Source organism: Eutrigla gurnardus, assembly GCF_963514095.1.
Source record: "Eutrigla gurnardus genome assembly, chromosome: 21".
In the NCBI taxonomy this organism is placed as follows: domain Eukaryota; kingdom Metazoa; phylum Chordata; class Actinopteri; order Perciformes; family Triglidae; genus Eutrigla; species Eutrigla gurnardus.
In genome coordinates, this window is record NC_139932.1 from 13,729,355 (window position 1) to 13,754,355 (window position 25,001).

Here is a 25,001-nt window from a genome sequence, read left to right on the forward strand (position 1 = left end):
CAGAGCACCCGTCGGAACGTGTCGAAGGCTCTCGGCATACAGACGAGCTAATGGGCAACCTATTGGTCATGGTAGATTCAGTCTGAATCTCAATGAGGGTGTCAGTGTGTGGCTGCTCCATGACCGACAAGGTGCGGTAGGCCTGCTGGAGTTGATTTAGCCACGCGGCCTGTCATAGCGTTTTATCGGTCAACATCCATCAATCGGGAAAAAAAAAGCTAAAAGGCGTTTTTTTTTTTTTTCCTTTCTTTTTTTTTTCTCCTTTTGAAGTGTCAAGAGGAAACGGCCGTCTGGAAGATGGATGGAAAGTGGAGGACGTCTGATGAAATTTCACGTCTTTTGTTTTTTTTTTCTCCACGTGATGCATGAACGTTGATGGTAATAATTTTTTACACGAGCATGACAACAGACTTTACAATGTGGTTTGTGCCAGAATCACTTTAGCGGTACGTAGCCTAGAAATGACGCCCGGGGTGGGGAAAGTCATTTTCTTACACAAAAAAAAAAAAAAAAAAGGTACACAGCGATACATACCGGGACATGAAAAGCAGCAGGGCCTTGAATCATACAAAGGCTAAACCCATTACAGGTCCAGAGGGGTGGGCAATGCAGTGTCTTGTCCCGCTCTTCTAAACAAGACTCTAGGTGCTGGAAGCCGGAACAAAGCCTTGTAACATATACATTAAACTTTAATTGTTTTTTTTCCAACCCCTTCCCTTCACATCTCTGAAATAGCAGCTCCTGAAACGTTAAAAGTGTGCTAGATTTTCATGGCTGTGCCTTTGTAGAATAAAAGATATATGTGTAACATAGGGGAGGGAAGAGAGAAAAAAAATTGTAGTCTCTGATGCTGGAGGTAGACAGTTGCTTTTCAAATTCCAAGTTTTGGTCCTTTATTTTATTCAGCAGTGAAATGCCATGAATACAGAAAATAATAACGTCTGTTACAATTCTCAACCATGACCTTCTATTGTCAGAGAACCTTTAACGTATGGACACAGTACACAGTAATGAAAAGTATCAAAAAAAGTAGTTGAATCTCGATCGAAAAAAAAAAGGAAATGAAACAACAAAAAAATTAAAAAGGTTTCACCAATTACATAAACATATGTTTGCTACAGTCCCAATTTTACTGTATACATAGGGGGATCATATTCCCAATTATTAGAGAAAGATAGCAGTAAAAAGGATACATGACTCAACTGCCAGACATAATGCTTCATAAAGTATGCACAGAGGTACAAGCAATAAATACACACATTAGGTTAAGCCTTACAGCTACGCAAAGCAGATGCAGAAAAAGCAGGTTTTTGCTATTTTTAGCGAGCAATGAGAGAGAGAAACAGTAAAAATTCAGGTAAGTCAGAAAAGAAACACTGAGATTTTTTTTTCCTCTTAGAAAAAAGTCTGGTAAATTTATGGGTCCACCAACATTTTTTTTACATAAGTATGCACAGTTATCAAAATACAGACAAAATCAACCCAGAAAATCCAGACAATCCTAAAATCTAGTGGAGGAGCAGATCGCAGTTCTGGAGGTCTTTCTGGTATTATGTGCAAGCAACTATTTTAGACATTTTTTTTTTTTACTTAATTTATACAAAACCCATGCAAATCTACAGGTAATATGCATTCTGTGGCTGACAGGTTTTATCCCTCCCAAAACAGTATATCTGAGGTAACGCACTCCTATGCATTGTACGTACATTTAGGCAATCGTCCCGATGGTTTTTAGTATATTCTTTTTATTGGTTCTTGTTTCCAGTCCACCAAATGATTTTTAGACATGCATTTTTTTAAAACACAATAATTCCCTTACAGGTAATCTATACATTATCATTCTACAAATGTTTGAGGACAACCTATTACAATGCAAATCTTCCATATCTTGACGCAGGGAATGTAAACGTTGGTTTGGAGCCACGTCCTATGAGACAAGCGCAGTAAAGTGTAACGGCTCTTGTGGCGTTCTAATAACTCGTGCAATCTGTCAGAATTGTTCGGAAAAAAATTTGTTGTGCAGAGGTAGAAGCTTTTAGAAAGCCTTTTTGGGTTGAAGTGGGAGAACCCTTTTTTTTTCTTCTTTTTTTTTTTCTTTTTTTGAAAGACGCTGCGTCCTTTTTATTTGGTGTGATAAGATTATTAAGAACGTCGTCTTCAAGTCGTTTTTTTGCTGACTCCAGCTAAGTATTGAAGGGATAAGCTTTGTTCCTGGGCCCAGTACCCTCTTGACGTGGAACTGGCGTGTGTGTGTGTGTGTGTGTATTTACATGCTGCGTGTTTGTACAGTACTGCACGTGTGTTAAGCTCTTACAGCCAATTCCTTGACTTGGCACAACGCTTGAAAACAACATATGCACAGTGTTTCCATTTTGGTCGTTACAGCACAATACAAAGCCACTCGTCGGTTCTTTAACAGTATACATTTTCTGCAGCTGGAAGAGTTAACCGAAACAAGAAGGGGTTGGCAGACCGCGCATGTAATGCTCGTCTCCGACTGTGTGTGTGTGTGTGTGTGTGTGTGGTTGTTTTAGCATTTCCCATACAAGAGGAGGCAGAATTTTGTGTAACTTTGGTTTACTGAAAACAGAAATGACCATTAAAGCAACGACACTTTTTCTAGATGACATTAGCTGCAAAAGGGAAAGTGATGGGACGCCGTCGCCGCGGCAACGGCTCCTCTTTAGTGTCCGTCAATACCAAGTGTGCCATAATAAGCTGGTCGCCTACACAGAGTCTTCTATATAGCTCAGAATGCACACGGTTGAGTATTGGACGACGTTAAAGCAAATATCACCTAGAAAAGGTTCGCTTTCCACCTCAGCTATCCTCTTCTGTAATGGCTATTATTATTTGCTTTTACATGGTAACCAAGCCATTTCATATCAACTTGAAATTATGACTTATTTGGCTTCACTAGATATTTTTCATGTTTGGTTAGCGATGTTTTCAGTTTCGGTTTTGAACGCGGCTCGGGAAACAAAACCGCTCACGGAAATAAGACAATATTTTTGACAGTCCCACTTAGAACATTACATATTTACCAGGTTAGAAAAAAAAACAAAAACATAATGACGTGTGATGCGTAATGCACAACAAAAAGCGGGGAAAAAAATAAAAATAAAAGAAATGAAAATAAACTTCACAACAACACAATGCTTCTGCACTTCCATTGAATACACAAATGTTTTTTGTTTTGGTCATGATCCACTTTAACAGTGAGCTGCTCTCTACCAGTCAAATCACAATATGTCTGCATTTCAAATATCACATCACCTTTTTTTACCTACAGTACGTCTGGCAGAAAATCTCCAAAGTGGACGTTGGATGAATTATCAAATTACACATCAAAATCAGCATTTATTTCCCCCATCTCCCTTTTCTCGCGATCATCTTTGTATAGGGCTAAAATGAAACAATCCCAGAGGTTATTCGAAGGTAGTTTGCGGAACAAAAGCTTCTCTTTGTACTAGTTTAAAGTCCACAGAAGACGGACCAAGAGGAGTTTGGTGGCTTCTGTCTATAAGCTATTGGCCATTGCTAGTGTTGGCTTTGGTTTCTAGCTGTTGCCTGTGACTGTTTGCAGGTAGACAAAGCTTTAGAACGAGGAGGTAAGGAGAACAGCAAGAAGAAAATTATGCGGAAATGCATTTGTTTTGTAAATGGTGCTTTATACAAACTATTATTTCCCCCCCCAACTTAATTTCCAGGTTTTTTTTTCTTTTTTTTTTCTTTTTTACTTTTAATCACTAACAGATAATAGACTGGAAGCCAACTTTTTTTTTTTTTCTCTCTCTTTTTTTTTTTTTCTGGACAGCTGCAACAACAGTTTTGGTACCGCGGTTCCATCACTGGTGTGATTCAGGGAATGGCATTTACAGTTGGTGGTGTCTGAAAACAAATTTGGAAAATTAACGATGATTTAAAAAAAAAAAAAAAAAAAAAAAAAAACAAGAAGAAGAAGAAGAAGAAGCTTAAAAATAATATACTGGTTTTCATAATAGCAACATACAGGCAGTGACACAAATTTCTGAGACTACTCCTGTGCAAATGATAACAGAGCAACAACTTGAATTGAACCAGCAATTGTCTCTAGACATGAACAACTACTGGGGGGTTGGATTATTCACAAACATAAAATGTCTTCCTTTTTGGCAGTATATGAGGCCGCTAGCTTTCAACGGAACATGATTTGCTCATTTGTTTCCTATTTTTTCCCCCACCGGCATCCATGAGTCCATCATCCTTATACTGTATGTGGCCACGCCTTGTCTAATGAAATAGGTCTCAGAGAGTTAATTCTTCTAACCAGACATCTCATGCCTGTCATGTTTGGGGATCCCAAAGGGCTGCAACAGAGAGTTCCTTTGGACCGGTCTCCATCCGGTTGCATGCTCAATAAATAGTCCCAGTGGTGAGAGAGACAAAGAGAGAGTCAGCTGTGGTTGCTTGGACTGTGGAGTGGTTTCGAGTCTTGCAGGAGGTCTGTGTTTAGGCGGGGTAGGGGGGGGCGGGGCGGAGGGATACGTCGGTCAAAAACGCTATCACTCCAGGTCCTCTGATAAGTTCCCTTCCTCCAGCTCCCGGTCATCGTCCAGCTCCGGACTGTGATTGGCTGTCGTCACCAGTGACATCGGACAGTCGTCGTCATCCATGTTGAGTGGCTCCTCCTTCACGTGAATGGGTGGCCTAGAACACAGTTCCATTGACGGTGCATGTTAGACTTTTATTTGTTTTTTTACGGCAAATTATTCGACCTCTTACCATATCAACACAATGCTAATTATTGCCCCTATAATATAATATCATATTTTAAAGAAAAGAAAGGGTTTCTGGTCACTAATCCCTCTCCTTCTGCACATGGAATACACAATGCGGTGTTAAGCTCACGGATAAATATTTTGTCGGAGGAAAAACAGGCCGATAGCAGCCATTACATGCATTATCAAGGGAAAGTAACAACCGTGTTGTTTGCGAGACACTAATTTGACATGATGCCTCACGTCTACTGTAAGTAAGCGCATGAAAATTGCATGAAATACACGGCCCCTGTAAGGCTGATAAGCTGTGATGTTCCAGACATGTTTGGCATTTAAAAGTTTACTGATGACACCAGGTTGAAATACATGAAAAAGGAAAAAAAAAAGGGGAGGAAAAAAAAAAACAGGCCACATGATAAATAATGGAGAATTTCTCATCCCTGAGCCCCCTGGAGCAAAGGCAGAGGAGAGGCTTTTTTATCTAGTTAATAGAAAGCGCAGCCACTCGTTAATATGCAGGGGCTGTGCGTGTCGCTCCTCAAGAGGAAAAACCGGCAGCTAGGTTCTGCCATTAATCAACTTCAGCCCCGGCAGTTCGCTCGGACACCATGATACATGTTTTTAACTCTAAATGGATGAATATCTTTAGCCACTGTCAATAAACGCTGGGCAGGAAGCAGCAGAAGGGCTGCGAGCGGGACGCCTCCGCCTTCAGAACAACAGAGGAGTGGGCGGAAGAGGGGGAAAAAAAAAAGGAAGCAGAAGTGTTGGGCGACTAAAAAGAATAATAATGCTGTCACAGACAAACAAGGCATTACATGATCTGGGGCCCGAGTCGGGGAGAGGGGTTTGTGCCACGATGATAAATCTGACAAAACCCTAATTATTTCTGACACATCGGACGCATCAGAAAATCCCCCTAGACTGTGAACGAGGAGCGTGGAGGGAGAGGGGGACTTATCAAGTGGTAGTACGTTAGGACGCGTCTCATAGCCTCTCTCCTGGGTTGCCTTCATCAGTGGGGAAGGGAGGGGGGGGGGGGGAGGATTGCATTTGAAAAGGTACAGATGACTTTAATATTCAGAGCCAAATAACTGTAAATTAATATTCCGATGCGGTGGGATGAAGGGAAGGGGGCTGATCTTAGCGGGGGTGCGAGGGCGAGCGATGAATATTTCTGTTTCTGATTCGTGGAGGCAGCGAGGAGCAGGACGAGAAAACACCTCGGCCAGAGGTCGAGTGGATGAAAGGAGGGAATTCTATTCTCGTCGCTCGGCGACACATAATCGGGCTCATTTTAATTATTTAATGTCGGTTAATGAAACCCTTATAGTTGTGCGAGGAGACGACTTTTTAATGCGGAACATGTATCAACAACAGCTTTGATGGGTTTGTCTTTTATGGAGCAAAGATGACAAACATTCTCTGTCTCTATAAATAAATGGATCGTAATTATATTTACTATTTATGACATGTTTAATGACATATTTAGTGAATTGCATTTTGGACCTGGGGCACACATTAAAAGCCTTAATGAAAAAAACATTTGATAAAAGAAAATTCATTAAAATTAACATTTAAAAATAAAAGTCTAGCATCTTCATTATTGTACAGCATTTGTCAACAAACACTTTTTTACTGTGTTATCATTTCTGTGTTTTATTGTCGCATTAATAAAACACCGGTCTACTTACATAAACCATTATTTACTGCTCGCCAAAGGTCTCCGCTGTTATTCTAATATGCAACAATATAAGGTGTTATGCAGGCCCATGTTCACAGGCCGGAGCTTTCTGACACTTTATCAAAAGATGTGGATGAGCCATTTAGCACTTAATGGCTAGCTGCCATTATCGAGTCACTCAGGAGTAAACGCCGGACTTTGCGCCGTAATAAATATGCGATTCTCCCGCATGTATGTGTGCGTGCTCTCGAGATGCCTGCTCTCACAGCAATCGGAGATTAGCACCGGCAATCATGCAGAGGTATGTCGGGGATGCAAATAAGGTCATTAGTCCACGGGCCTAATGGTGGGTTTGGGGGGGGGGGGGTGAGGGGAAGGGGTGAGGGGAAGGGAGGCGAAGCAGGGGTGAGGACTGAGGGGGCAATCAAAGATTTTCCCTGTGATCTCCCTGCGATTCAACACCAAACAATTCGCCGTGACGGCGCGAGACACAGCCGATACAAAGCCGTTGATATTAAACAGATTTTTGGTTCGCTTTTATCAGAAAGAACGGCATGAAGTTGGCTTCTAGAATCAATCTTCCACTCTTTTCATTTTAGTGTGAACTTGCTAAATTGCTCATGCTGATTTCTTTCCTGGCCGTACAGTACTTCTTTTTAAGCATACCCCTAAGGGTGTACACGAGTGTGTTGCACACACACAACCAGCCCAAACACACACGCGTGCCCAGCGTGGCCCGGGGCCATCTGGTTTTTTTTTGCGGTTAAGCAGATGGCGTTAACCTTCCCCGGCGTTGAGGGAGAGGAGCGGGTTTGTCTAATTGTTGGATTGACTTGCTTGCGCCGAGGACTCCTCTCCTGAGAAAGGCCTTCAAAAGGTGATGTACTATTTAGTTTAGTGCTACAAGCCACTCCATTATTTAAACAACACGCTGGAAAAGCCGGTTCGTGAAAAACACATTTCTTCCATTTTGAGGGTTGTCGCGGCGGTGTAAAAGGGAGGGATGGATGAATGCATCGCCGTTCCTCGCGTCGGCGTGGAAGGCGGCGTGGCCAGAGAGCAGAGAACACAAGCTGCTGTCCAGTTACTAAAAGTTGAATGACCTGGGGGAGTGGGAACACCGGGATTCGGTCTAGATTTGCTCCACTTAGCACCCCATTTCCGAGCGGGGGGTAAACACGTCTGGTGGGGCCGACCAAAACACCTTTTCTCTCCCCTCGCAGAGACCCGAGTGCATCCTTTATCCATTACAGGGAGCGGTGAGCTGAATGTCGGCTGACTCGGCTAAACACGAGCTTTGATGGACGTGGGATGAGAACCTGTTCTGCGTGTCTCCACCCTGCGTGCTACGGGACGTCACCGGCTCAGGTGGTTTTTCAGACATTTTCCTGAAACTCACATGAGATGAATTTTTCAAGAAGCTTTCTCTCTCGGCTCCATTAAAACAGAGACGGAGGAGGAAAAAGGGAGAGATTTTTAAAGTAATTACACTTGCTCAATATATTAATAGGAACGGTCGTGCATAAAATATGGCAGCTAAAGCCCCTATAACGCAGACGGTGTTGTAATTAAGACGAATGCGTAATAGAGCCTATTTATAGAACTTGAACCAACTGTTATCCGAAACGTCGGGCTCACCTCAGGTATTAGCACAATGCCATTGAAATTAGCGCAGCGGAGACAGAGGGAGAAGTCTGATACGATACATAATGAAATTTGAACCTTGCCCTCGGGTCGTGGCATACTGGAGAACGCACTGGTACTGTGGGTTAAATATCAGGCAATTAAACTAACAAAGGGCACGAGGACAGCGAGTGAGTTTAGTGTGGGAGTGGAGCTGGGGGGGCTGAACGTGTGCTTGCATCCTCAAAAAAATGGGTCGGTGTATGACACAGTTATCTCAGGTGTGGGTTAAAGGGTAATGAGTTCACTTTGCTGGTGAACATGTCACTTTTATACCAATCTCATTTTTTTTTTTATGTTATTCGTATAACAAGAATGTGGAGGAACTCACATGTGTACTGGTGGGGAGTATCCGGGGCTGCCGTGTCCGTTGGTGTCCAGGTGGTCTAGGCCGTTGTAGTCGTGGGTGGAGTGCAACAGGCTGGGGGGGCTGCCGCTGAGCGTACCTGGGGGGCTGCCGCCGAGCAGCCCCGGCGGACTCCCGCCCAACAGTCCCGCTGGACTCCCGCCCAAAAGTCCGACTGGACTCCCGCCCGTCAAGAGGGACGGGTCTCCGCCCAGGAGGCCGTGGCAGCTGCTGTTCATGAGGCCGGGGTTCCCCAGCAAGGGCAGGGAGGTCTCTGCCAGGGCGGCCTGCAGGGGACGGAGAGGGTGGAGGGTTAGAGTTGGAGGGAAGGTTGGAGGAAGAGGGAGGAAGGATGTATGCAGGTTTGTATGGAGGGACAGAGGGGAGGCATAAAGGGTGATTTTACAGTAATTATTAAAACATATTTGTCTAACGCTAGTTTTTTTTACTCCGTGCAGGCTATTTCCTCCCCTATGACACCGTGCTGACAACTCCCTCCCCCCAGCTGCCATTCATATGCCTTTGTGTGGTTGTGGCTATTAAAAAAAAAAAAAAAAAAAGTCCCCCAAAAACTTTACCTCAAAATAATAAAAACTCCTGACACTTTCGCCTGCTGCGCATTAAAGTTATATACAGTGATTAAATTTTTAAAGTTTTTGCCATGAGCACCTCGCCAGCGTACACTATGAAGCCAAATCATTTATGACAGCTTAGATAAATATTAATGCACATGCCCTTGCATTTGCACATGCCACTATCAATCTAGGGCGGCTGCCACGGCCCCCGAAAGAAGGGAGAGGGAAGAGGGAACGGAGGGAGAAGTTGCTTCCTGACTCGACCACAGGGTGGCCTTCTGAGGCTGACGGCGTCTGGGAGCGAGAGGGAGGTGACAAGAGATAGGGAGACCCGAGTTGGGCGCTCTGAAGTGTGTGTGCGTGCTAATGTGGAGGCCTATTGTTCAGGCTCATTCAGTCCCACATTCGGCCTGTCAGTCAGGCGCTAGTCTTGCCTGTCTGTCAAACAAACAGGCAGCCGGTGAGTCAGAGGTTCTCCGAAGGCGTTCGGTTCCTACCTGTAAGCTGGCGTTTAGTGCCGTTCCGTAGCCGAGACTGGAGGGCAGGTTCTTGACAAGTGATGGGCTTCTGCATACGAGAAACAAAGACAGGAATGAGCTCAAACTGGAGCTTGCACGTCAAATTAAACAGATATTCACAATTAAGAATGCGAGGACTGTATTGTATGTCAAAAAGGAGGGAGGATTTGGGCCCTCTGTGATCCCCGACATGTCATTGACCTTTCCGACGGAGATCTAAAGGCGAGGTGGCAGAATTCGTACCCTGTGATCTTCTGCGACCTGCGTTTCTGGTACTCCATCTCGTCCACCGTCCACACCGCCCCCTTCACGTTCTCCACGCGCACAAAGCACTTGTGCAGGCTGAGGTTGTGGCGAACGGCGTTCTGCGGGGAGGGACACGACACACAGGTCAGAGGGATGAGGTAAAAAAACCAATCACATTCATTCATTAACCGTCGAGGAAAGAAAAAAAAAAAAAAGAAGAAGAGAAGAGCGCTTGGAAATTGATTTTTTTTTCTTGCATTTTGAAGAAATTCTTAACATTCACGCACCATTGATTTAATTAGTAAAAATTGAGTGAGAGCGAATGCTCTTACAAGTCCTGCACACAGTACATATCAATCAGAGTAAGTAGGCTAAAAGGAGGTAATCAGCATAGCGAATGGCTTATGGTGGTGACAGAAGTGGTAATGCCGGCCTTGATAATGGTGATGTCAGTAACCCTTTCTGCTCCGGAGAAGCATTTCTCTTAATGGACACATCGCTTTAAAGATGACAGTATTGCAAGAAAAAAGACAAGTCGTCAGGAGGCCCTCGTGTCAGTGTGTGTGTGTGTGTGTGTGTGTGTGTGTGTGTGAAAGAATAAGGAGGATTAAGGTGAACTGAATCTGACATATATACGTCCAAATATTCTCCATCAGGTGTTCAATACATGCTTACATGACACAATTATCTCTTATGAAACGCTAAATTAAAAGAGAATATATCTTTCACACAATAAACCAGCAAGGTGTTTTCATTAATTACAAAATAGGGGAAAAGCGGCAGAAACAAAAAAGAAAAAAAAAGAAGCCCCTCTTATATTAATATGACCATATGACCATAATTAAAACATGCATCAGACTCTACAAATAATAACCTTGGCTTTAATATCCCTGCCTCTCATATTTATCATCTCCCTTAGCCCGGTGTGTACTGCTCTTTCTCCAAGAAAAAGGGATTCAAAAAGGAAAAAAAAAAAAAAAAACTCATAAGCAGATCTTGCATCTGACCTGAAAATCCCAGGATTTGATTGATCTTAATGCCCATGGCTCTGAATATGATAATTTTAATATTAATGAGCAAATGAGCAGTTTTATTATGCATGCTATATAGTTAGAACTAATAACCTTCTGGGTGAGAGAAAAAGAGAGAGAGGGAAGTGTGTGTGTGTGTGTGTGTGTGTGTGTGTGGGGGGGGGGGGTGATCCCTCTTTTGAGCTGATGAGACCAAGCTGAGATATTAAACTACCTTTCATTTCATTCTTTCTTTTATTCTTCTCTCTCTTTAAAAAAAAAACAAATTCTGTCCGTTAATCAAACGACAAGCCCGTCGCCGATCATCCCACTAATGCTTACGAAGGGAATTGTGGATGTAAATACATCACCTTGGTTATTGTGCGGACAGGGAGTTATTTCTATTGTCATTGTGATATCATTGCTATTGGATCACAGGAGCAGAGGAGCTTCTTTTTTTTTAAGGAAAAAAAGAAACACCACATTCAAAATGCTACATATGCATGTGGTGGTGTTGTTTTGTGCTGCAAACAACAGCCAACACAGAACATGTTGTCATAACATTATTACACAGCAAAACACAGCGCGTACTGTACCTAACAAACTGGAAAAGGGCACCGATCTTTTTTTTTTTTTTTTGCATGCCCTCCTGAATTGGTGATCAAACGCCCATGTGCTCATTTGCATCCCAAATCCAAATTAATTCACTTTGCTAAATCTAGTGCTGCGCCGTGTCTTGCATACTGATGAGCGGCTGGTTGGAGTTTGTTCCCTCCAGTCCTCTGTGTGCAGCCACAAAGGCTAAAGGCGGCTAACGAATGACGCGTAGGGGGGCCGACGGGGATAAAACACAGACGCCCGGCGAGCCTTTCTTTATCAGCGGGCGGACACACTTCTGGTGACAACACGTGCCTGCAGGAAAGACCATTTTTTACCATCTTTGTGCGGGCAGACAGGGCAATAAAGTTTCCGGGACACATATACAAATGGGCCCTTTTGTGCGGGTAAATAAGCGAGCGCTTCCTCCATGACAGGCCAATTCTCACTTCCCTGCCTTGCTTTAGTTCCCCGTGAACACCACCCTTCACCCCCGACGCCACTCTGTGTGTTTGTGTACACGTGAGCCTCCCGCGAGCACGCAATCTTTGGCCTGCCCCCTTCACACAGCAGAGAGCCGGTTTAACGGGCAAACAGCCATCTTTCGTCCTAATTAACCAATGATATGCGAGGGAAAGTGGTTCCAGGGAGTAGGAGGTGGGGTGTCTCTCCTAACAAAAGGTGCTGATGATGGAGTGGCTGCTGTATAATTAGCGCATCGCGGCGCTCTCCAATGCCGAAGCCCGCCGCTATTAATTGCACCAAATTAGAAAGCGATATCTGAGGCAGAATAATTCCTGCAGCTGTCATTTTCCAAACAGAAAAGGCGGAATGGCGGAAAAAATAAATAAGGAGGGAAAGAATGGGCGAGAAGGGGAGTGAGAAGGGGTAAATATATGCTTTTCAAGGTTTCATTTTTGACTTCAGCCGGGGGGGGTCGAAAGGGCATCAAGGTTACCTTCCAAGTTGCGGCATTGCGTCTGAAGTAGGCGAACGTGCGTGTGAACCAGCTGTAGATTTCATTAAGCGTTAACTGCATGTCGGCAGAGTCCATGATAGCCTGAAATGAGATGACATCAAATAATGGTTTACTAACGAGACGGCGTAACTGAAACACACACACACACACACACACACACACCAACGGATTGAGGGGAGCTGCCATGATTCATGCAGCAATTAATTTTAATCTAATCAGGCAAAGTTAATTTATTTCCCACTCACCTGTCTTATGAGGGTTGCATAAGTAAATGGCGGTCTGACATCTGCGTTCTTATAAAACTCGTAGTTTGGGGCGATCTCTGGAAAAATAAATACTGTGTCACCACCTGAAATAATTGGTAAATTTTTATTCCTTTAGGTATTTCATTTACACAAGGTTTCATCAAATTACAAGGGGGGGAGAGAGAGGGGGGAAAAGGGGGGGTTGGGGGGGTGGGGTTACAAGGGGGCACAGCAAATCAGCATTTTCTATGTCTAACAAAATGCATTTTTAATTAATCTCTCTCGCGAGAGATCTTAAACACTCATACATCCATAAAATAAGATCCGTGTAGTTAGTTAGGGTGAAGTTGAATAATTTATACGTCCCTCACACTAAACACAGGCAGAGTAAATATAAACATCAAAGGCGGAGCGTTTAAAATGCTAAGCTTAATACATGGGATGTCTTAATGTAATAAATATTGTATTTTCTTCACCATTATTTGAACTTAATTAACATTCATGCAATATTTATGCACACAGAGGAAGTTCCTGTCTATTTACATATAGAGTGATTAAACACGGGCTTTATAAACCCACCAGACGTCTCACATTGGTAAGACCAACAAGCCTCTGTGGTTGGGTGTGTTCATGTGTGTGTGTGTGTGCACATGCATGTCAGTGTGTACCATTATGAGTTCTTTACAGTGTTGAGGGTTGAGGTAGTTTTCCATTTTAATGATGATGTCATTACATCAGAATGGAAATTCAGTTTAAAGGGGTAACAAAATGTCAACAAATTCTTTGAATTTAAATCATGGATCAGTGTGTGTTATATCGCCATCATCACACACATGAACACATCGTTACAACATGCGTGTCACGTGTGGCGCTGAGTAGTTGGTCCTACCTGACGACAGAGGCATGGAGTACTTGTCCGAGTGGCGTCGGCGCATGGCTCCCATGCTGGGGACGTTGGCCCCTCCCAGTATTGACGGCACCTGGGGCATGGCGGCCATGGGTGTGATGGGCGCCGTGGGCGTGGTGGGCGTCTGAGGTAAGTTGGGGGGCGATGCCGAGGGCAGGTTCTTGGACATGGTGACGCTGGACACCAAGTTGAGCTGGGGGTGGGGGAGAGACAATCAGCGGAGGGGAGAGAGAGGGGGGGTTATTTGGTGGGTTGGGGTGTCTGCTCTCCTCCTCTCCAGCACAGCTGTGTTTCCACTAACAAGGCTCGTGGAGAGGAGCCAGACCATCTCCACTAATTACAACCACCAAATTGTATCATAAGAATTCTAATTAGAGCATGCTGTTCAAGATTATCCAACGATCAGCCTCCATGTTATCCCAGCCCCATCTCTCTTTATCTCTCTATTTATCACTCCCTCCCCTCCTTCTCCACCCCTTCCTCGACTGCCTCCCAGCAGCGAGCTGGTACAACCTCCGTGAATTGGACTACGGTGGCCCAGAAGCACCAACAACGCGGACGACCGATGGTACTGTCGTAAAAAAAGATATTGGCAGCGAGTCCAAGTCCTCTCAGCCAACGATCCCGCTTTTACAAGTGGAACCAGTGAGTGGATTACGCAGCGAGAGAGTGTAATAACAAACCCAGCTGATTGCTCCTTCATACAAGACTAATAACTGATAGAAACGTCATCAACAACACAACTGGAAGTCATTATCGCAGTTAAAAGTTGATCCCTCCTAATCCAGTGAGACTTCCAGTTCATTTAACAGGAAGTAGTCGGAGTTCATTCCTTCGCTAAAAGGTAGAAAAGACACTTTTTTTAAAGCAAAATAAATGGGATCACTCCGTCCTCGTCTCCTTCAACATTAGGGACCGGAGGAGCGTTCGTCACCTCTGGCACAGGATGCCAACCGCGCTCGCTAATCGTCCGTTTTTTTTTCCTCCACCACTTTTTGCGCTCGCCTCCCAAATCTCATGTGAGAGGCTCTAACCGACTGGAAAATTCCCTAACTGACCTTTTAGTCTCTGCGCTAATTTAGTTGGAATGGTAATGACATCGTTACATATTCAAACCAAATTGCCTTAATTGTGAGTCCACAAGTGGAATGCATTTTCGCTGGCGAGGAGTTTGAATTAAAAGCGACTTGAAAGAAGGAAGGGAATGGGAGGGGGGGGGGGGGAGAGGAGAGAAGGTAGCGGCGGACATTCGTGCCATGTGTTGATAAAGACGAGAAAATGTCAAGTTTGAGAGACTCCGGTGGATGGAGGGGTTTTTTCAGATGATTATTATAGGCCCACTTAGCTGGAATGAGCTGCTACGGTGAAGGGCTGGCTGAATATATAAGCCTTGGCTGAGTATTATTGGGGGGGGGGGATGGAAAGTATATACATCTCTTTGTGAAAGCTTTTGAAAATGTTTTATGTACATTTTTTATTGACACTGTTTTTATTCTGATATGATTCATTTGATTTGTTTTGTCTGCGCTCTTGTCCTTGTGGCTTTATTCTCATTTTTATCTGCCTTGTTTGGTTTTTATTGAGCTCTAAATAAATAAAGCTTATTATTGTTAATAGTCACGGAAAAAAACACAAGTCTTGGTCTGTTAACACCACGTTTGACCGCTAGCATGAGTGAATTCACATGATAATGTGCAAATGGCCATTTCATTCAAAGTGGTTGAGGTCATGACAGTGTGTGTGTGTGTGTGTGTGTGTGTGTGTGTGCCAAAGCCAGACACTGAACCGTGAAACACCAACAGCATTTCCACTCAGAGTATTTGACAAACACTCTGGTACTGTATGGCAAGAAATCACCTCAAAATATGCAAACTAAATTCACAATAAATGCCTGCATGTTATGGGCATGTATATTTTTCTTTTGGGGGGTGTAAAATAGAATTGATTGCAGTGAAATGGATGGAGGAGTGAGCACTTTGTCACCTCTCGCTCATCTGAACGCACACTCAAGGTTGAGCGAAGGGAGAGAGAGGGATCTTATTATTCAGGACTCGAAGGCGCGCTAACTTTGATTTTCATCCATCCAAGGCATGGCCAAAAGGTAGCATTTAATGAAGTGCGATTCAGAGGAATAAATGGGGTCATATTGGAGACAGTGCACCGGTGTCTTGTATTCATCTGCCGGTGGTTGTTCACGGGCCTCACTAATGAAAAAATAGGACTTATTTCCAGCCCCTGATAGGCTAACACAGGCTATTCATATTTATCAAATGTCTCGGCTGGGCGTAAATCCGTGCTGCCATTTGAAATCCGCCAACCATCTGTTTGGTTACGTCTGTTCACTTTTGGCAACGCGGGCGTACGTGTTGTTCCCCGACGCCAAAATCATCTCACATCCCCTTAAAAAAAACCAAAAAAAAACCGGGGGAGCCTTAAAACTGAGGACTTAACTGTTCGTTTAAGAATTCTGTCTGAATTGCCCCCACCATCAAATGCAATTAGCTGCTCTTTCATGTGTGCTTTATGTAATGCAATACTTCATTAGCATCATTCATTCATATTCAGGCATGGATTATAGGCTGCAAAATTCTTTATTGGACGAGATGGAACCAAGCTGCTGGAGTTTTGAAGATTAAAAAAAAAAAAAGCTACAGAGGGAGACAGAGAGAGAGAGAAAGATTGAATAATAAAAAGGGAGTTTGATTCCTGATGGAATTATGGGATAATTATGCTATCTTGTGATTATCTACATTCTATGATGAGAGGTGATGAGGAAAATTATTCTATTGAAAGTAGGCACTTACTAAGCAGCAGAAACACGCTAACGATGTTTTGCTATTTCTCAAACCGGGGAGAAATTATGTTTGCAAAAATGTATCATTTTAATATTAAATTCAAATCGGGAGAAATGCATTTCTAATCCATCCATCGAGGAGAAAAAGGCATGAGAAGGGAATTCAGAATGACATTGTTTTCCATCTTCTATGACCCCTTTTCTCAATTTTGGGATTTTCTTTCCTTTTTTTTTTTTTCTGGGACCAATTTCAGCAGCGTTTTTTGGTATTTATGTCAACATCACACCATCTTCCCCACTCAGCTGTAATCTTCAGGTGTTTGTTGTTAAAAATGACATATCTTCTCCTCTCTCATTCCACGTCTGAGTGCTACCGAGGGGCCACCGAGCCAAACAGTCATCAGCAGCCAACAGGTTGTTTTGGCCATTATCTCCATCACGAAGAAATGACCCTGCAGTTTAGCCGAGGACTCCGCCGCTCCGCCGCCTAATACACTTGCACTCTGTGTGCCTCTCACGCCGCACAATACCCGATAAGAAGCAGCTATAACTCTCATATTCTGTCGCTCGCTCACACACTGGGGTGGTTAAACTGTTCATACATACGTAGCCACGTTTCACACCAGAGCAATAAGCACTCACTGGTTTGGGAGATGACTTGGGTTCCGAGGGCCGCATGTGCAAGTGGGCCATCATCGCCTGAAGACGCTCACGTTCTTTAGAAAGCTGTTAAGAGAGAAGAAGAAGAAAGCACATTAGAGGAGATTAGAGGAGAGAAGGATGACATGGTGTGGAGAACTAAAGACAGAAGAAGCTTGGTAGGGAGGGAGAAACAGGAGAATAAGAGAGGCTGTGGGGGGAGGGGGGAGGTCCAGACAGGTCAGGCAAAACAAATAGCATTTCATCTTTTTGTCAATAGCAAAATTTAGGTCAGCGAGAGTCTGACAGTAACAAGCTAGTTGGGCTATAAATGAGGTGGTCTTGAGTGTCTGCTCAAAGTCCTGTGGACACTGTTAGGGGGATGGAGCGTAGCCAGCAGCTGCTAAGAGGTGAAGGGGTCTTCCAAACAGGGTGCCACGCGGCCCCGCCTCCCCGGTCCAGTTAGTGGCCCCCGGCCTTCGCCTATCATCAATCTAATTCACAGGGAGTGACAGGGACTGGACCATGTGAAACCTAACCCCCCCCCTCTCCACCCAAACACACAGAGAAACAGACAAGCAAGAAGACACACACACACAGAGCTGGGCCTCATTACTAGTGACGGCTCTTGTGGATAAAAAAAAAAAAAAAAGAGGAGGAAGAGAGGGATGGTGGGAGTACGGAATGAAAGAACAGGGGGAAAGGAGAAGAGACAGGACACAAGTGCACTGTAATTGGTCACACTGTAAAGCACAAGCTTCAATAGGTTTGTGTTTCAATGAAAAAAAAACACAGAACATGAAATAAGATAACATAAGTCGTTTTTCTCTCTCTTTTTTTTCATGCCAACAGAATTTATTTACTTTTAAGACCAGATGCCTAACAATTAAATACAAACAGTTCATCAGACCAGAAAATAACTATGTGTGAGAGGGAACGCTTGGCAGGCTTTAGGACTCTGCTCGAGAGCGGAGGGAGGGAAATAAGTTCCAGTCGGGTCTCTTTATAATGTATTCCCCTATCAATCGAGTATCAATCCCATTTTAAAACGTAATAACTTCATATCTGACCCAAAATACGCCACCAAGTCGAGCACAGACTGCATATTTCCAACCCAGTTTAAAACACACGTATCTATTTGTTGCTAAAAAAATAAAAGAAGGAAGAAGGAGCGTTCGCTGGCAGTGCTGAGTAATAACGTCGCTCAATCAGTGCTCTCATTATCTAGCCAGCATGACTTCTTAATAAGGTCACGCTCCACCTACTGAAAATAGTTCCCTCCTTTTGAGCTTTCTTCAGGTGCAAAGTGCAGTTAATTAACACAGCAGACCGGGAGAGATGCGCTCGCTATTAATTGGAAAGAAAAAAAAAAAAATAAAAGCAGAGAAAATAAAGCACGCGCTTAATTCAATTAAAACAGCCATAATGGCTTTCGTTGTAAGGCCCGAGGATTCTTTTGTTTAGTGGCTTTGTTGGATTCGGCTGGTCCTGCTCGTCTGGAAGTATTAAGCAGACCACGGTGTGGCCTCGCTAAACTTTCAAAAAAAATTTGTTTTGGCTGAATGATAAGTGACTTAAATGAGAAATGAGTTGGCTAAAGTAGAATGTGACAATGGTAGAAGTGTAACAATAGGTATGGCTTTGCTCAGACTCGCACTTTACTATATAACTTGACAAGAAAAAGGGAAAACTTACTTGGATTTCCAGCTGCTGTACGACTTGCATTTGGACTCTACACTGAGCTGTGCTCCGGTCGTCGAGGGCATGCTCGCTGTTTAGGTGCCTGAAGGTGAGACAGAGACAGATGTTACACGCCAGCTTTAAATTCTACTCATTTTCACCACAATTGGTAATAATTACAGTATCAACTTCACCGGCGGTTTTGTTTTTCACGATAATATTTCTATCCTGCCACACAATATCTATAGGATATTGTCGGGCGCCATTGTTTCGCCCCGAAATGAGGTAATTAGAAGTAACATGACGGTGTGTGGCGCCCGTGTTTAACATGACAATGGGGCCCGCGCCAGTTTAGATGGCTAACTTCAGCGCCGACCCCGAGCGGCTGCTTTCTGCGGAGAATAAAAGATGCTAGCCCAGCAGAAACGGCTTTGTCTCCTTCGTTTACCGAAAACAATACACACAATTTAACACCGGCAACATTTGACACACAAAAGCGGGGGGCTCTCTTCGACTGGAGGTGCATTATCCGGGGCGGCAGACATTTTAAATGTATCTGGTGTGTTCGCCTCATTAGAAGGAAAAAAGGCAGCTAGACAGCCATAACAGTCAATGAGGGTTTTTTTTTTTTTTGTCTTGATTGGATTTCGTCTGTGGGACACAAAAGAGCCTCGCCATTAAGATAGACCTTTATTCCTGGTTCCACACACACACACACACACACACACACACACACACACACACACACACACACACACACACACACACACACACACACACACACACACACACACACACACACACAAATATGAGGCGAAACAGGGTTTTCTAAAGTGTTGTGATGCTGGGTAATGAGCCTCTATCTAAATGATCATTGGTGACAAACTCACAAAGCAAGCTTTGAGGAGGGATGCTTATGAAATGCCAGAGCTGCCACTTTATCTCCAGTAATTATAGGTTAGCTTGCAGACCCTTCAATGATCATTTACAGCGCTGCCTCCAGTGCATTAGAGGCAGTACAAAATCTCTCTCTCTATGGCTTTCGCTTTATCTGAGAACGCACACGCTCGCGTACACTATCTCAAACTCGCACAACCACCGATCACCTCGCCACACATAAAAACGTACACCCCGACCACATATTCCTCTCCCAAATCCCTCACTTTCTTGTTTATCTGCCATGTGCAACGTATGAATATTCGGCCTGTCAATCAAAAGCTGTAATCACAATACGTCTGCACCTTTCAATTTAAAACCATTCCGTCTCATCCCTGCTTAGACTTTTTTTTTTGTAAGCATTTCAGGTCTAATGCTCGGAATTCTTTTTCATTATGAATCAAGAATGAGGTAGCATTAAAAAAAAGAAAAAAAAAGAAAAGGGAGGGGCGGGGGGAGTGCGTCGGATGAGGGATAGCGGCGGAGAGGTGGGAGGGACGAACTGGTGGATTCCTCCAGCCCCCGTGCCTAATTGCTGTTTCAGAATGCGCATGCAAAAAAAAAGGGGGGCATTACATTAATCATTTAATCACGTCCCTCGCAGGATGAGGGAACTAATGTTGCAAATACCCTTTTCATTTCACTGCCCATAATGCTATCTTATGCACTTGATGTATGGCGTGTGTCATGAATTACAGCTGCTTCAAAAGCACAGAGCGGCCTGCTCGCTGTCCCTGAAGATACCTCATTACAAAAATATATATATATATATATAAATATATATCGAGGAGGGGAGAATCTTTATTAAGTTTACCTCTCATCGACAAGCAGCTTGTTTTGCGTTGTGTGTGATTCAAGGCCTCTCCTTACTTCCACACTCACACCTTCCACCGCTGGCCAGTTAGCAAGCCGATTACAGGCAGATTACTACGTGCATTTATGAAATATTCAAATGGCAGCATGTCCGACTGTGCATTAATGACCCCTCACAAAGACAAGAGTCCCTTCTCTTTTCTACAATCTTCTTCTACACCGTCATCACCCTGTAGCTCTGATCCCTACTGCCTTTTGGTTTCCCATAATTACAAACAAATCATTTAAAAAGGAGTCTCGCTGTCGGACCTCGCTGAAGAGGGGATTTCTCATGTGATGTGGGACGAACAGATTGACAGATGTAGCGCAAGTAGGGAAATTTGAGCAAATAAAGGGACAAAGAGTGATAAATGGAGGTTGAGGTTTCCACTGGATGCTGCCGTTTCTTTCCTCTTTTTAAAGACGAGGGAGCAAAACATCTCAGAGGTTTTCCCCCACAGCTGTGCATATGAATATGTATAGGCCATCAATGCCCACTAAGGGCCCAATAATAAATCTACTCAAGCCGGCATATATGGATGATACACTTGTGCTAATTGTCTGTGTGTATTATCAGGGGCTCCGGAGTCCCAGCAGACCAGCGTTCTCCAACCTGTCTGCTGTACGTGTGACACCAAATCCAGTCAAATACACACATATACGACTAGAACAAACATACACACGGCTATATGTAACTATATGTAACACACCTACTGACATACATAAACAAGAACACACACACACACACACACACACACACACACACACACTCCCCATGGTGGCGGTGCATAAGTAATGCCCTCCGTTTTAAAGGTCTTGTCACAGTGCAGCAGACATGTGGAGGGGTAGAGGGGAGCTCAGCTATCCAGGGGCCTGCCTGCCTGCCTCCACAGTGTGTGTGAGTGTGTGTGTGTGTGTGTGTGTGTGTGAGTGTGTGTACATTACACAGAGACGAAGACACTTGGCTAGTGCCTTGTGGGTTTAATTAGCAGTGGGTTACAGACACCGACGTCCACGTTAGCGGCTGAGCTTGCCATTTTAACATGGAGGCTGCCTTCCTGCCAGTAATAAGCAGAGCAGATGGGTGACAAGAGAGTGGAAGAGTTAAGCGTGTGTGTGTGGAAGCAATTATCTGTTTATGTGCAGATAAGACTGTATCTGGTCGAGGTGGGAGGAGATTGATACACCAAGGTGAAAGGCCAAAAGACACGGATGTGAGACGAAACATCAAACTAGATTATAATCCAGTGTTTTATTGTCAAGCTTAGAGAAGGACGACACAGGAATGATTTAAACCAATAGGTGTAGAAACTGCAAGTTGGACATTTAGTGCAGAGAAGTGGCTGAAAGTTCAAGAATTAATTGCATTTTCGGATTCTTATGCCCATCATAAAGGCACAAAAATAGCTTGAGAACACAATAGTGTTAATGTTTCACCCCCTCCCACTAACACAAACACACACACACACACACACACGCGCGATCCCTAACACCCACCACTCAAGCAACACTCCCAAGCAATATCGTTTCATTTTGAACTTCAGAGAGCTAATTCAGGGTGCCAGCCACCTCGCGGCTACCTTCTCCAGGTGAGAACACTTAAAAGCACACTGAAGAGCTATTAAATGCTGATCCTGACAAGTTGCTTCATGCAACAAAACAACAGATGACTAAACGTGTCACCCGCCGCTGAACTGAGCTCCTGCAGCGGGCTACGAGACGCCGGCTTGACTCGGGTACCCCTCCCCGCGCACGTAACCCACTCCCGACATCTAAACTGTCATCTAAATCTGACACCCGCTTTATGTAACCCCGTTTAAACTGTGTCTCTGTGTGTGTGTGTGTGTGTGTGTGTGTGTGTGTGTGTGTGTGTGTGTGTGTAGCCGACTGGCATCTCCGGAAACATAAAAGGACTCCCTCTGACACCGACAATCACTGCTCCAAGGCACGCCAACGAGCATCCATCTTTGTTCTGATGACGAGTGTGCCTTCTTTGTTGGTGCCTGTTTTCATGTGCTGGCTGGGTTACAGTATAGAGCCAGCCTCTGACTTGCAGGGATACGAGGGGAGGGGGGTACGGAGACGGGGGCTGAACCAAGACACTGTTCTGTTTTGTAGCAGCCGATGTTGTGGCAAGCTTTCTTACAAAACCGTCTGCCAACCTGCGCTCTCGCTTTAAAGTTTGAAATCTACCTGTTTTCTCTCGGTTTCTCCGTCTTTACAACCATGCATCCTTTTGCATCGGTTTACCAGCTTAGCGGATCGCTTTATCCAATGCCTCTCTCTGCCCATCGCCTAAATAACCTGAGCCAAGCCACCCAGCCCCGGTATCCTCAGAGCACACAGACTTAGCTTCCTGCTTGTGCGTGAACGGGGGCCCGTACGGCGCGGAGGCACGGCCTGATGTCTTCTTTAAGTAAGTGTACGGAGGTGATAGGACAAGATATCAGGAAAAAAACGCGCTAATCTGACTCCGGCTTGCCTCCTCACGCGCACATTTGTTCCCCGAGCTGCAAGGCAAACTCTTCCACCTGGATTTGTGCAGGTGGTAGTCCTGGATGGACAATGCAGTCACACGCAGCACGCTGGCTATTCATAAGCACGGCTTGCGAAAATCGCACGAGATCGACGCCTATGGATGTTTACTGGAGGATATTGACATTGACGTGTACGCGGCGGCGTTTTCCACGGGGGATAAGCACTCGCACACTTGTCAGGCCATACTTGGAATACGGAGTCATTTGAATCCATCGCCGTCAATTACGGCTCCTTTGAGTGCATTGTATGTGTTGATGGAGTGTGAGAATGCAGCTTAGTGTCACGTCTTTCAAAGACCCATAAACACTGTTTTTTTTTCATTATTAAGACTCGCTTAATTTCACAGATGCAAGCCTGACCTAAATCCTGCTGCCGCACCCCCATGGGTGGACTAGTTTCGTACATTTTTCTGCAACTTACAGTCGCTCCTGTAGAGAAATGCATAATTTTGGGGGAAAGAATACGCCCGAACAATGTCCTGATTTCTATAGTTTATGCGAGTTCACATGGACATTTACAGCCCGTGAAAAACACACGCCAGATCGTTATTTCACAGTTAATTACAAATCTAATTAGAATATTCAAATTAAAGCTTTCCCCTTTCTTTTCTTCTCTGTGTGGGAGCGGGGAGCCAGGGAAAGAGTGATAGTGAGAGAGGGAGAGAGAGACTCCCAGTAAGTGGCAATGTGATAACCTGTAATCGGCAGCGCTGCAAACACCTTCTTCCTTTGATGTCCCCCCACTAACATCCTGGCAACAAAGCCGGCCAATTACAAATGAGCTAATTAACTAAATTGTTGATGGAGCATGAAGAGTTAATTCGCTCTGGCGCCTGCACCATGACAACAGTGAATGGGGGCCTTTGTTGCGGGAGGTGAGTGTGCGGCCGTGCGAGTTGCCATTAGCTTTTTGACGCTTTTCTCACAAACCTATCGGGCCCTTCCACGCCGGGGAAGGAGATTCGTTATGGATCAGCGTCGAAAGGTTTGAATCCTGCGCCCGCTCGGGGCTGAACCCTGTCGACGAGCTGCCCCGGGAGGTCAGAACGCGCTCTTTGAAAAGGCAGTGATGTATTCTTTGTGGTGCAGGGGGAGAACTTTTGTGTGTTTCACAATAAAATAGATAAAAGCACACACACACACACACACACACACACACACACACACACACACACACACACACACACACACACACACAGGTGAGCAGACGCCGTGTTTCTTACTTCAAAAACTGTCCAAAGTCCTCGCAGATGTTCTCGCAGCCGGGCCATTTACACACACCGTGACCGTACAGCGGGTGGGTGCCTCCACTTTCTTCATGTAGTGAACTGAAGGGGGGGGAAAGAGAGAGAAAGAGGTCAGGAGGGTGAGAAACATCCAGTAAAAAGCAGAGTCAGATATACAGAAAAGCTCAGAAAACTCGGATGTGAGGAATAATTCATCGCACAGACATATCCAACTATCCATCTCCAATCAATCTAAATAACGACAATATGCAACCGCGTTAACTTGGAGACGGGCGCAGACTAATGTGTGAGCGAACATCCCCCCCGGTGGAAATCTAGAGGGAATCTGGATCGCTTTGTCTCTGCCGCAGCCACCGTCTCCCCATCTTGTAAAGCCATTATGGGGGAGGGAGGGGTGGACCCCTTTCAAGTAAACATTAAAAATCCAGACAGCCATATAATTTTCATCAGGAGATTAATACTCTGTGTAACTTATGTTCTTTGAGGACAGTGGGGGCAGGGGTGCTCTGGCGTTTTTCAAATGGCACCCAAATAAGTTACGACCCTGCCTAGACAGCACATCCTATTAAAGATGACAGTTTAACCTTTAGGCTTGGCACTGGTGTGTGTGTGTGTGTGTGTGTGCGTACAGTATGTGTGCGTTTCGGTTATATCTTTGCATGCGTGTGTGTGGTCGATGGCTGTGTGTGGCCTATGCATGTGTGTGTGTGTGTGTGCTGGCGGAGCTCACGCTGTGTTTTACAGAGGGGCTTTCCCCACATCGATC

At 44.6% G+C, this 25,001-nt stretch overlaps 1 protein-coding gene across 4 annotated transcripts in view; it reads right to left on the reverse strand.

The window, feature by feature from the left end:
• Positions 1-864: 864 nt before the first annotated feature.
• The window catches only part of foxp2 (forkhead box P2), a 95,070-nt gene continuing 70,933 nt past the window's right edge, over positions 865-25,001 (reverse strand). For 3 of the 4 annotated variants that reach the window (XM_084038420.1, XM_084038421.1, XM_084038423.1), the window contains 10 exons: positions 24,212-24,316; positions 18,679-18,766; positions 16,987-17,070; positions 13,533-13,743; positions 12,644-12,747; positions 12,378-12,479; positions 9,810-9,931; positions 9,546-9,615; positions 8,459-8,760; positions 865-4,689 (listed from right to left, as the gene is read on the reverse strand). In XM_084038420.1, the coding sequence (XP_083894546.1) occupies positions 4,545-4,689; positions 8,459-8,760; positions 9,546-9,615; positions 9,810-9,931; positions 12,378-12,479; positions 12,644-12,747; positions 13,533-13,743; positions 16,987-17,070; positions 18,679-18,766; positions 24,212-24,316 (1,333 nt within the window). In that variant the 3' untranslated portion in view covers positions 865-4,544. The remainder of the gene's footprint in view (positions 4,690-8,458; positions 8,761-9,545; positions 9,616-9,809; positions 9,932-12,377; positions 12,480-12,643; positions 12,748-13,532; positions 13,744-16,986; positions 17,071-18,678; positions 18,767-24,211; positions 24,317-25,001) is intronic. The other variant, XM_084038422.1, reaches the window with a different exon arrangement.